The following is a 13,312-nucleotide window of genomic DNA, read 5'->3' on the forward strand; positions in this document are numbered from 1 at the left end:
TACACTGCCTGAGTCAGTGGTGGAGGCAGATACACTAGTGAAGTTTAAGAGACTAGTAGACAGGTATATGGAGGAATTTAAGGTGGGGGCTTATATGGGAGGCAGGGTTTGAGGGTTGGCACAACATTGTGGGCCGAAGGGCCTGTACTGTGCTGTACTTTTCTATGTTCTATGTTGAACCTCATTACCCAGGACATGTCTGCTTCTCACTGGTACCGTCAGGGAGGAGATGCACACTCAACCTTTTATCAACAGGTTCTTCCCCTCTGCCATCAGATTTCTGAACAGACCATAAACCCATGAACACGATTTCATTATTTTGGTCTCCTTTTGCAGTATTTATTTTAATATATTCTTATTGTAACATACAGTAATTTAAAAAATATCTATTGCACTGTACTGCTGCACGAAGCAACAAATTTCACAACATGTGTCAGAGACAATAAACCGGATTTTGATTCTTCTAGACCAAGAGGGACCTTGTTAAATACTTCATGAAAGTCCATGTAGATGACATCCACTGCCCTACTCTACCCTCAGCTATTATCTCTGTCATCTCCTCAAATAACTCAATCAATACATAGCTCTGAGAATTTCCCTAATAAGTCCATAATAAGCCATCTCTATTTCCTGAGGAGACTAAGGTCCTTTAACATCTTTCAGACGATGCTGCGAATGTTCTACGGGTCTGTGGTGTCCAGTGCGATCATGTTTGCTGTTGTGTGCTGGGGCAGCAGGCTGAGGGGAGCAGACACCGACAGAATCAACAAACTCATTTGTAAGGCCAGTGATGTTGTGGGGATGGAACTGGACTCCCTCACGGTGGTGTCTGAAAAGAGGATGCTGTCCAAGTTGCATGCCATCTTGGACAATGTCTCCCATCCACTACATAATGTACTGGTTGGACACAGGAGTACATTCAGCCAGAGACTCATTCCACCGAGATGCAACACTGAGCGTCACAGGAAGTCATTCCTGCCTGTGGCCATCAAACTTTACAACTCCTCCCTTGGAGGGTCAGACACCCTGACTTATTTCCTGGCATAATTTACATATTACTATCTAATTATTTATGGTTTTATATTGCTATATTTATACTCTATTCTTGGTTGGGGCAACTGTAACGAAAATCAATTTCCCTCGGGATCAATAAAGTATGACTCTGACTAAATACTGTTCCTAAGGATCTTCTCTCAGCAGTAGCAGTTGGGACTTATCACCACAATATTGTTCAAATGACTCATATCTACTTCATATAAATAAGAACATACTCCATCCTGATCTCAACATCACGCAGGTCCATCTTGGTGAATACTGTCTGAAGTATTTATTAAAGACCTCGGTCACTTCCTCTGTCTCCACGCATAAATTCCCTCCTTTGCCTGTGACTGGACCTATCCTTTCCCTAGCTACCATCTTGCTCTAATACATGTATAAAATGGCTGGGGGTTCTCATTAATCCTACTTGCCAAGAACATTTAATGGCCATGTTTAACACTACAAATTTCTTGCTTAAGTTCTTCTCTGCTTCCTTTATGTTCCTAAAGGGCGTTGTCCAATTTCAGCTTCCCGAACTTAAATGCTTCCTTTTTCTCTTTTACTAAACTTATAATTTCTCTTTTTTCAAATAACAAATTGATAAAGTTCAGTTCAATCTATTTGAAGCAAATAATTTATATGTTGCTATAAATTACATTGCAGGTTTATAAAACTCCGGTTAGGTTGCATCTGGTGTACTGCACTCAGTTCTGTTTGCTACAATACAGGAAGAATATGAAGGCTATGGAGAGAGTGCTGAAGAGGTTTACCAGGATGGTGCCTGGATTAGAGGACATGTGCTAAAAGGAAAAGTTGGATAAATTTGTGCTGTTTTTTTCTGAAGTGGCAGAGGCTGAGGGGAGATCTAAGAGGGTTATAACATTGTGAGGGGCATAGATGCGTAGATAGCTGGTTTCTTTCCTCACATCAAAATGCCTAATTCTAGAAGACATGCATTTAAGGTGAGAAGGCAAAGTTCAAAGACAATGTGCAGGGCAAGGTTATTTTACACTGAAAATGGTGGGTGTTTGGAATGCATATATGACAGAGGCGTTAAGAGGCTATTAGCTAGTCACATGAATATGCAGAAAATAGAGGGCTAGGTATCACATGCTGGCAGAAAGGAGTTGGTGTCATTAGCTTAATCAGTTCAGGACAACATTGTGGGCCAAAAGTCCTGTTTCTGGCTATAGTCTTCCATCTGCAATGTTGTTATTCTATATTTAATTACAAATTCATAAAAATGACACAGACATCTGCTCACAACTTCCATGTCAACCTTTTTGCCCGTATACGCTAATCCCTTTTAGACAATAGACAATAGGTGCAGGAGTAGGCCATTTAGCCCTTTGAGCCAGCACCGGCATTCACTGTGATCATGGCTGATCATCTACAATCAGTACCCTGTTCCTGCCTTCTCCCCATATCCCTTCACTCCACTATCTTTAAGAACTCTATCTAACTCTTTTTTGAAAGAATCCAGAGAATTGGCCTCCACTGCCTTCTGAGGCATTTTGTTCACACTATGTCTATATCCTTCTATGCCTTGCTTTTTGAGTGCCTGCCTAAATGTCTCTTAAATGTATTGATGGTATCTAACTCTACAACGTCCTTTGGCAGTGAGTTCTGGATATCAGCTGCTCTCTATGCAATAAATATTCCCCTCAGATCCTCTTTAAGACTGCTTCCGCTCATCTTAAACCTATGCCTTCCATTGAAGAACTTCTCTAATATCAAATTGAAAGGATGAGCGTGACAACACCTTATGGACAATGATCTCCAGCTATTTCCCCTTTAAATTTGTTGGGCTACAAGGCATGTACAGATCTTGTAGCCCTGATGCGAGTTCCTTGGGCACACAGATCAAGGGTTACCAAACACTTGTATTTCTTTCCTTCGCAATTTAACTTTATCCATCTTTATTTTGACACCAACCCATCACAAATTCCAGATACATTTGAGGCCATTGTGTTTAAAGTTAATTTTGAAATCAAATACGACGATCAAGTGGGCAAAAGAAACATTTATGGATGTCATTAATAGTTTTGAAGCCAGGCAATGGGTGGAAGAGTCAGTGTGAGCACAAGTAACTGTCATTTTGGTAAGCTTCATTAACTATAGAAACAAGAACAAAAATCAAATGACTGCATGGCCAGATTCTCATGTAATTCCATCTACATATTTGCTGATGAGAACACCATGTGGGCTGTATCTCAAATAATGATGAGTTGGAGTACAGGAAAGAGATAGACTGCTGAGTTAACATGATGCCATGACAACAAATTTTCCCTCAAAGTCAGCAAACGAGTTTTCTATTATCTTCAGGAAGGAGAAGGTGCACATGTTCCTATCTACATCAACAGTACTGAGGTTGACAGGTTTGAGAGCTCCAAGTGCCTAGGAATGAACATCACTAAAACCTGTCCTGGTCCAACCACATAGATGCCTTGGCCTAGAAAGCTCATCAATGTCTCCAATTCTCATAAATTTGGCATATTCCTATTGACTCTTAACAATTTTTATCAATGCACCATAGAAAGCATTCTTTCTTGATGCATAATGGCTTATGATGGCAACAAAACTGTAGAGAGATGTATTCACAGCTCAACACCTCACAGAAAAAAACAGCCTCTCCCCCCCATGGACTTTGTACTTACACTGCCTTATTAAAACAGCCAGCATAAACAAAGACCCTGCCCACCCCAGGGCACCCTTTTTTCTCCCATTTTTCGTCGGGAAGAGGACACAAAAGCCTGAAAGCACATAGCCAGGCTGAATGAGAGTTTCTACCCCACTATAATAAGACAATTGAATAGTTCCCTAGTATGATAAGATGTATGTTTTACCTGACAGTCTACCTCATTATGACCTTGCACCTTATTATTTACCTGCATTGTTCTTCCTCTGTTGCTCTTACACTTCATTCTACAGTCTGTTACTCTTTTCACCCCAATGCATTGTGCGATGATTTGATCTGTACAGACAGTATTTAAGACAAGCCTTTCTCTGTGTACCATATAGCCTACTGTATAATACGGGACTATTTTATGTCGTAGTAACACGTTATTGAGCATGCACTATTAGGCGTGTATTGACCTGTATATATGTGTTCAGTTCGGGTTCCGTAAGTAAAAGCCCCTGTTAACATAGCTTCAGTCTCTAGCGTTTTTATTAATGATATTGTTGTGTAAACAGCCACATAGACAACACTCTGCATCTCAGAACAAGTAATAAACCAGTTCCAATTCCAATTCCTCATTTGGTACTGAATGGGTTTGCTCTGAATCTACTCAAACATAATAATCAAACAAAAAAAAAGTAATATGTTGCTATCAAAATAGAGGTAAGAAGTTAAGTTGAGGAGGAAATACCAGTATCTGGTAACACATGACCTTGTATCCAGGAAACTGACATTAGGGATACAAGATAGGTACAAGCTTTACAATCTGATAAACTTGGAGGTGATCTTGCTGGAGGTCATTGTCCACCAGAGTTTGTCAGACTTGTTTCTTCAGTAGTCCACCAGCTTGAGACAACGATACCAACCATACATCCACACACAGAAAAAGGGATCAAAAGAGCCTTCCAGGAATACATAAGGATGGAACATCTGTGGCTGGTAAATTTGTCCTTCTTTAAGCAGGCTAATTTGAAATCTTTTAAGCCCTTTACTAGCTTAGTGTATAAATGGGTGACACATCAGTTACTTTGCAAAAGTTTGCAGCTATGAAAATGGTGCCCCATAACATCATATAGATGGTTTGACTCCATATGTCAGGTACATATAGATGGTTTGACTCCATATGCCATATACTACATCAAAGTTATCAATCTTTATGATTATCAAGGAGTGATATTTCTGTCCTGATACTTTACTCTCCTGTAGAATACCACCTTGACTAATTTTTGTAATAATTGTGCTGTTGTCCTCCATTGATTACAGCACAAGGCAATTTTATATTTTTAACAGAATACAGCAAATAGGGTTGTGATCTAGCACACTCCCCCCATCCATGCAAAACAAACCAAACACATTGTGTGCACTGAGATCAAAACCAGGACAATTCATCCAAAGTAGCTCTTTTTCCCCCTTCCCTTGTGCAGGAGTTGCAAAAAAACAACAACAACACTGCTGCAGCAGGAAGGAACAGAAAGGAGTGATGACAGAGAAGAAAGAAGATTGAAGAGAAAACTTTAAGGCCCCGGGACTGACCTCATAATTGGTTAACATTTCCCAGAACAATGTTCAACTCAACTGCATTTTCAATGACTTACCTGAGGAGTCGTAGCTCAGCAAGGAGGGTGGGGTTCTGTTGTGCCTTCTCAGGGGTGGGCTGAGATGCTTGTTCGTGCTCAAGTCTCAATCTCTGAATCTCTTGCAGGATTTCTCTGACAAATGACAAAAGTTACTATGGATTTATATTGCCACAAAAAAAAACTGACACAGGATATAATTGTAGATACTTGTTCCACTAGAATGTTTCAGTGCAAATCTTCTAGCCAAAGGGTCTTTATTGTGAGGTATTAACTTGGTTCAGTCTGGACACATTCCTTTGAGTCAGAGGGGTAAGACACTAAATTTTTAAACACCTGGCAATCAATCATTGGTGAGGAATGGGAAATATTTTGCGGGAACACTGGTGCAGTAGACAGTGATGGATTTAGAGCGATGTTACAAAAAGTATTTGATAACTATAAATGTCAACTTTAAAATTAAATCACATATACAGTAAATGCTCATAATTGAAGAATCATCTTAATCTAAACTGATAGCTCACTGGTGTCATAAGGTTTGATTTCACACACCAAACTTGAATATGCAATCATGGTCCTAATGTGGGAGTGACTTGCATTACATAAGACATAGGTGTGGAATTTGGCCAATCAGCCCATCGAGTCTGCTCCTCTATTCTATTATGGCTGATTTATGAACCCTCTCAACTCCATCCTCCTGCCTTCTCCTCATTTTTCAATGGACTATTGCACTTTTTGAGAACAAACCTTCAAGTGATAATAAACTGAAATCATGCTCTTCCCTTTCCAATAATTTGATGACTAATGTTCTGAGCAAACTGAACACCAATGCCCAGGAGTATATTCTGTTTTATTTCAAAGATGTAAATCTGCTTATTGGCACAATGGTAATATTGTGTTAGGTGACAAAAAAATAGATTCAGGTCTTCAAATGAACACTTTTGGATTGAACCAGAAGGTCATAGACCAAGAAGTAATAAAGACCAGTGCCTTGATCAATAACTGCAGCCTTACCAGAGATTTCATAACCATTTCTGGTGCTAATGTACACAGTATCACAGCATGATGAATAAAGACCTTCATAAATAACAGTTTCTCCAGTAATTTAGTAACAGTCACAACACCAGAAAGCCTCTCTTGACAATGGGCAGTTAAGTCCCCCACCAGCGTACATTCTGTGCCTTTGCTATTTTCAGCGCTTCTTCCAAGTGTTGATCAAAATGAGGGAGCGGTGATTTGTTATCTTAGAGTGGATGATACAAGTAATCAGGAGTCGGTTTCCTGTTCCATATTTCCCTTTCAATGTTGCTCTCAAGGTACAACTGAGAAATTTTGTCAGGCCATTTTTGAGAACCTTTAAGAGTCACATATAAGGCAGATGAGGTCAGCCAGAGACTTGAGTTTAAATCAACAATGGTGCTAAAATTTACATTCAGTTAATAGCATGGATGTACGTTTCTGAAAATATACCATTGTTGATTTAAACTCAAGTCTCTGGCTGTTAGGCCAGCCAAATGGATGACCAGCCTTGTAAATTAACCACCTTAGCACTGTCTTACCATTTTTGTGGAAGATGCAAAAATATTAATGTATGAATGCAAGGACCAGAAAAATAAAATTAAAGCTGCATCACCTACCTATTCTTGTTTTCAAGTTCAGCAATCAGCTGCCGATGCTGCTTATTGGCATCTATGGTAGAGGTCAGATCAGAGGGAGCACGCTGTTGCTAGAAAGATGTATAAATATTTTGTTTTAGAATTTGTGTACTTCTTCCACAGAACATTAGAAAGCATTGGAGATTAGAGCCAAATATAGAAGAGGAATGGATTTGTATTTGCAGCAGGAAGATAAAAAAAAAGTGATTTAATATCCAAAGTGCTAATGATGCTGCAGTATAAAAAATATATATCATTGTATATTAAATTTAAATCTGTAGTGCCTCTGCTGCACTATTTTTGAGGTTAGCCTCCTAAAGGCAGTTTAGACTTATGAAATTATGAGACAAAAACAGTAGCAATTAGCTGCAAGTAATCTTTCACTTCATAACAACTCCATGTTCCACTTTATTTTTATCTAAAGTATTCAATTCATAAAGCGCATTGGAAACTAAACTGAGGAACGTAAAGTGGATTTCACAAACGTACTGTTTGTTGAGAAGGAATGATCAAAGTGATGCAGCAGGTAATATTGAACTGTTCAGCTGTAACAAAATTTAATTATCACATTAAAACATTTAAAAATGAACTTGAAAGAAACCAAACCTACTGAAGATGCTGCTTCAGCAGCTAGTCGTGCTGCATATCTTGCTATTAATCGATGTTCTTCATCCAATCGGTTTGGACTGTCAAGGACACTACAGAGACGAAAAAGAAACCTCAACAAAGTAGAGTTATTCATTTTCAATCTCACTCATTTAATTTCTTCCATGGATCCTGTTTTTACTACTGAGAATGTCTTCACACAGAAAGGAAGTTACTTGCAATTCTTTACATTCATATAACTGTGTTGCATAAAATAGTTCACCAGAGGCAAAAGACTTACAGCTTGCTCCTGTTACATACTTAAGGTAGTATATACTGTAAACTAAAGATCCGTCATTCACTGTTCACCATTTTGAAGCTCAAGCACCCAATCTGCCAATATGTTTCCTCAAATCTACTGTAGACAGTTTACAGTCGGTAATTCTTTTCCAATAATAATTGTAATGAACTCGAGAAATGAGAAAGAAAATCCAGTACTAGAAGAAGAGAAGAAAAGCAGGAAACATAGAGTTTGTATAATAAATATAGAGAAGTTATTTCCTTTTTTCATTAATAGACACAAATTTAATATCAATGGCAAAAGAACCACAGGGGATGAAAATTATTAAATATCAGCAAATTATTGAAATCTGGAGCACACTGTGAAAGAGCGGTGGAAGCAGATATAATGGCAAGATATAAAACAAATTGAACATGATTTAAGAAGCAGCAATCTGTGGGATTGTAAAAGAAAAAAATAATGAGAATTAGATTAAGTTGATAGCCTATTCAAAAGGGCCTAAACACGAACAATATACAAATGAATGTCCTCTGCTGCAGTATCCCAAGAGTTACTGCATGATTTGTATGACATTGGAATACTATTGACACTCAAAACAAAACAATGCAAAGGTATTCCTTAGCTAATTTACAATGGTGGAAATTCAGCTGGGCTTGCTTCTGAGCCTAGAATTACTGCTATGGAGCAAGACCTCAATCCTCGCCATGGTAAACATTAACACCAATTCCAAGAAGGGCTCACTTAGTTGGCAATTGCCTTCTGCAAACGAATGGTGCCTGCTTTACCAATGAAATTCATACTCAGTGACTCATAAAAGCTGAAAACTGCTGAACCTTCATGACCCAATAGTCACACATAACTTTGAAGAGCTCTGAGCATTTTTGGGTTTATTTGCAGACTCCTGCATATTGCAAAGGCCAAGGAAACCTGACACAGTTATGGAGGACCTTTAAGGGTATCAGTGGAGTGGACGGCAGGCGAACTGCAGGGGTACCAATCAAGGAACCAATGCAGTTCTCCTCAGTATTCCAATAGCGCTGGGTGAGAACAGAGGGCAGTACTGATATAAAGCAATGGAAACCTCATCAACCTCCAGTGTTAGGGATATAATGAAACTATGAGAACTGTCACTCAGAAATCTAACATTGGTACACCCCTCTATCGAGTTCATGGATTGAACCACTTGTTCCATGATTGAAGTAAAAGTCGCCATGCTATGTGCAAATCACCACAGTAACATGTAACTTGACTACTCAATACTCTACCTCACTCCGCACAACATCACTGACAGGCTGGTTAAGCTCCTTATCACTCCCTTGAATAACCATCAGGCTGGATTCTTGTTATTAACACACCCACTACAGCAGGTGATTACATTTCCCCATTGACAAGTTGGCTACTCTGTTTTTACCCCACACCATAGTTTCGACAGTCTATCTGGTGATTCAGTGTTTGTAGTTATTAAAGTTTTTGTTTGCTACAGAGTCCTCAGTTGTAACCTATGCCCTCAACTCCTTTGATTCCTATCTTTGATATCAGACTTCTAACATACCCATCTGAAATATTCAATCCACAGTACAAAGCCAACCATCCATCACAAACACAGAGTGCTCAACCAATAATTTCCCTTTTTCTATGGCTGTTAACTACATCCCGACTGACAAACCAACCTCCAAATCTTCTAGTACCTTCCCTTCCTTCCCTCAATTGCTAACTCATGAAACTGGCAAAATCTTGTTGAGCTGGCTGAGGAAGGCAGAGAGAAATTTAGAAAATTTCAAAGGTATCCTGTGATTAACTTGGGGAGGTGGGAGGGGGCGTTCTACTTGGACATCCATACAGTTGGATCTCCCAACCAGATATGTTGCTCTGTCCTTTTTGAGAAACAGAGTAAATAATTAGGCCAAACTTCAGCCAGATGTTACAACTGTTGTAGATAGTTGTTTACACTCAAGGAACATAACACAGGTGACAAAAAGTAGGCAAAATTTTCATTAGTTATTAAATGAAGCTAAGTTTTTGAATCGCACAGAAGCAATGCTGAAGACAATCTTGCATGCCACAGTTCCCAAAGAGACATCTGATTGTGTAGAGGGAAAGAGAGTGTAGAAGAAGCCAAGTAGGGGCAGTCAGCACTTCGTTCATACCATGGTTCCCAAGGAGACATTGGATTGCGAATAATTAGTCACTTGGCAAAGGCCAATAAAAATAAGTTATGTTTAATCAGAGCAGCTATTGTGGGAGTGGCCATTGTGTGAGTGAGCTAGTATTAGAGTGGGAGGTTGAGGCTTTGGCTCTTCGAGGCTTCGGCAAGAAGGAGAGTAGGCCATAACTAGAGGATTTTTTCCTTTATTTTTTCTTTCTTTCTAATTGCATATTTAAAGCAGAGGGAATGCCAGGTCAGATAGTGGAATGCTGCTTTTGCAGAATAATGGAAGGCAGAGAGACCTCCAAGTATTGCTGCAAGAAGTGCATCTAGCTGCAGTTTCTAACGACTCTATTAAGGAGCTTGAGCTGGAACTGGATGAACTCTGGATCATTCAGGAGGACAGGACATACAGGGAGGTAGTTATGACTATAAAGTGTAGGACATAGGTAACTGGCTGGCTATCAGCAAGGGAAAGGGGATAGGCAGCTGGTGCTGAGTACCCCTGTGTAGGGGAACACTTTTCATCTAGTGATCATAATGTCATTAATTTCAAGGTAATTATGGAAAAGAACAATTCTGGTCCTCAAGTTAAGATTCTCATTTGGAGAAAGTCCAATTTTGACGGTATCAGAAAGGAATGAGATAGGTTGTTTTCTGGCAAAGGTGTACTTCGTAAGTAGGAAGCCTTCAAAAGTGAAATTTAGAGAGTGCAGAGATTGTGTGTTCCTGCCAGAATAAAAGGCAAGGATAACAGATTTAATGACCCTTGGATTTTGAGGGATATTGAAATGGTGGTAACGAAAAAAAAGGAGGTACTCAGCAGCTAGAAACAAACGAGAAACTTGAGGAGTGTAAGGAATGCAAGAGAATACTTAAGGTAATCAAGGAGGCCTAAAAGAAGGCATGAGGTTGTGCTAGAAAATAAGGTGAAGGGGAATCCTATGGACTCTGCTGATATGTTAGGAGCAAAAGCATAGCAAGGAACAAAATAGGTCCTCTGGAAGATTATCGTTGTAAATCAATTTGTGGGGGGAAAATAGATGGGGGAGGGCTTAAATGGATTTTTTGTATCTTTATTTAACCGGGAAATGGATGTAGAGTTTATAGATGTGAGGCAAAGGAGCAGAGAGGCCATGGACCCAATACAGATTACAGAGGAGGAGGTGTTTACTGTTTGGAGGAAAATTAGGGTGGAAAAATCCCCAGAACTTGACAAGATGTTCCCTTGGATCCTATGGGAAGCTAGTGCAGAAATGGCAGGGGCCCAAGCAGAGATTTACAATGTCCTGAGCCAAGGATGAGGTGCCAGAGGATTGGAGGATAGCTAACGTTGTTCCATTGTTTAAGAAAGGCTTTTAGAATAAGACAGGAGATTATAGGCACACGAGCCTCTAATTTACTGGAAAGTTACTGGAAGATATTCTAAGGGACCAGATATAGAAATATTTGGGTAGACAGGGAGGGATTAGGGATAGTTAGCGTAGCTTTTGTGTGCTGAGTCGCCTCCAATCAATCTTATAGGGTTTTTTGAGGAAGTTACTACGAAAGCTGATGAAGGCAAGGCAGTGGATGTTATTTATATGGCAAGGCTTTTGACAAGGTCCCGTATGGGAGGTTAGTCAAGTAGGTTCAGTCATTCGGCATTCAAGATGAGGCAGTGAATTGAATTAGACATTGGCTTTGCAGGAGAAGGCAGAGAGTGGGAGTAGACGGTTGCCTCTCTAACAGGAAGTGTGTGACTAGTAGTGTGCCCCAGGGATCAGTGCTGGGTATGTTGTTGTTTCTCGTCTATATCAACAATCTGGATGATAATATGGTAAACTGGATCAACAAATTTAGCAGATGATACCAAGATTAGCGGTGTAGCGGACAGCAAGGAAGACAATCAAAGCTTGCAGTGGTATCTGGACCAGCTGAAAAACTGGGCTGAAAAATGGCAGATGTAATTTAATGCAGGCAAGTGTGAGGTGGTGCCCTTTGGGAGGACAAGCCAGGGTAGGTCTTACACAGTGAGCAGTAGGGCACTGAGAAGTGTGATAGAACACAGGAAACTGGGAATAAAGATCCATAATTCCTTGAGCACAGCGCCACAGGTAGATGGGGTTGTAACAAAAGCTTTTGGCACACTGGCCTTCATAAATCATACTACTGAGTACAGGAGATGGGATGTTATGTTGAAGTTGTATAAAATGTTGGTGAAGTCCAATTTGGTGTACTGTGTGCAGTTTTGGTCACCTACCTACAGAAAATATGCAAATAAGATTGAAGGAGTGCAGTGAAAATTTACAAAGTACATGGATGTTGCCGGGAGTTGGGGACCTGAGTTATAGGGAAAAGGTTGAATAGGTTTGGATTTATGCCTTGAACATAGAAGATTGAGGGGAGATTTGATAGAGGTATACAAGATTATGAGGGGTATAGACAGGGTAAACGGAAGCATGCTTTTTCCACTGAGTTTGGATGAGGCTAGAACTAGAAGTCATGGGTTAATGGGGAAAGGTGAAATGTTTAAGGGGAAAATATGGGGAAACTTCTTCACTCAGAGGGTGATGAGAGTCTGGAACGAGCTGCCAGTGCAAGTGGTGGATCCAGGGTCACCTTCAACATTGATAGATACATGGATGGGAGGGGCGTTTTGGACTATGGACTGGGTGCGGATCGATGGGATTAGGCAGATTAATGGTTCGGCACAGACTAAATGGCTGAAGGGCTTGTTTCTGTGCTGGAGTGTTATATGACTCTATAACAAAACACAGGAGGCATTCTTATCTCAAGCAACATGAACAAATGGAATTAATATGACTCATTTTGTTGTAAGGATATTGAGGGACAGCAAAATAACAAGTTGGATGCATTCTTTTTGTAAAAGTTGTCTTGAGGTTAATGTACTTAACACTATTGTCACTCAAGTAATTAATAAAGCACCCACAGCAAACAACTGTCTTGTAGAATGTTTTGCAGCCATGAGTAAGAGAAATATAAACTGAATATATCGATAAAATATCAATAACGTTAAGGGGAATTGTCTATTGACCTCGTTATAATGGAAGTGAGCAATATTAAACAGGAAATAATGTTAATTATAAGCATTAATTAATAAGGAAGCTTGTAATATAGATGATAACCCTGAGGGAAGTTCAACTATCTTAAAATTAGTTGTAAAAAGATAAAAACGGATAAGGAAATGAAGCTCATACAATGTAAACAGGATTAGTTTTTCAACCCAAACAATCCCAACAATTCCAAACAGAGAATGGATCACAGCTAATTAGAGTGAACATTTAGGCAATATATCATGCTTTATCATGGTAATCATGAATGACAGAAAAG

General features: G+C 39.6%; 1 protein-coding gene across 15 annotated transcripts in view; it reads right to left on the reverse strand.

The window, feature by feature from the left end:
* dtna (dystrobrevin, alpha) overlaps nt 1-13,312 on the reverse strand; it is a 217,270-nt gene that overhangs the window by 57,640 nt on the left and 146,318 nt on the right. For all 15 annotated transcript variants that reach the window (XM_072255312.1, XM_072255380.1, XM_072255343.1 and 12 more), the window contains 3 exons: nt 7,558-7,645; nt 6,930-7,018; nt 5,314-5,427 (listed from right to left, as the gene is read on the reverse strand). In XM_072255312.1, coding sequence (XP_072111413.1) covers nt 5,314-5,427; nt 6,930-7,018; nt 7,558-7,645 — 291 coding nt within the window. The remainder of the gene's footprint in view (nt 1-5,313; nt 5,428-6,929; nt 7,019-7,557; nt 7,646-13,312) is intronic.

The sequence above is a fragment of the Mobula birostris genome, chromosome 1 (assembly GCF_030028105.1).
Source record: "Mobula birostris isolate sMobBir1 chromosome 1, sMobBir1.hap1, whole genome shotgun sequence".
Taxonomy (NCBI): domain Eukaryota; kingdom Metazoa; phylum Chordata; class Chondrichthyes; order Myliobatiformes; family Myliobatidae; genus Mobula; species Mobula birostris.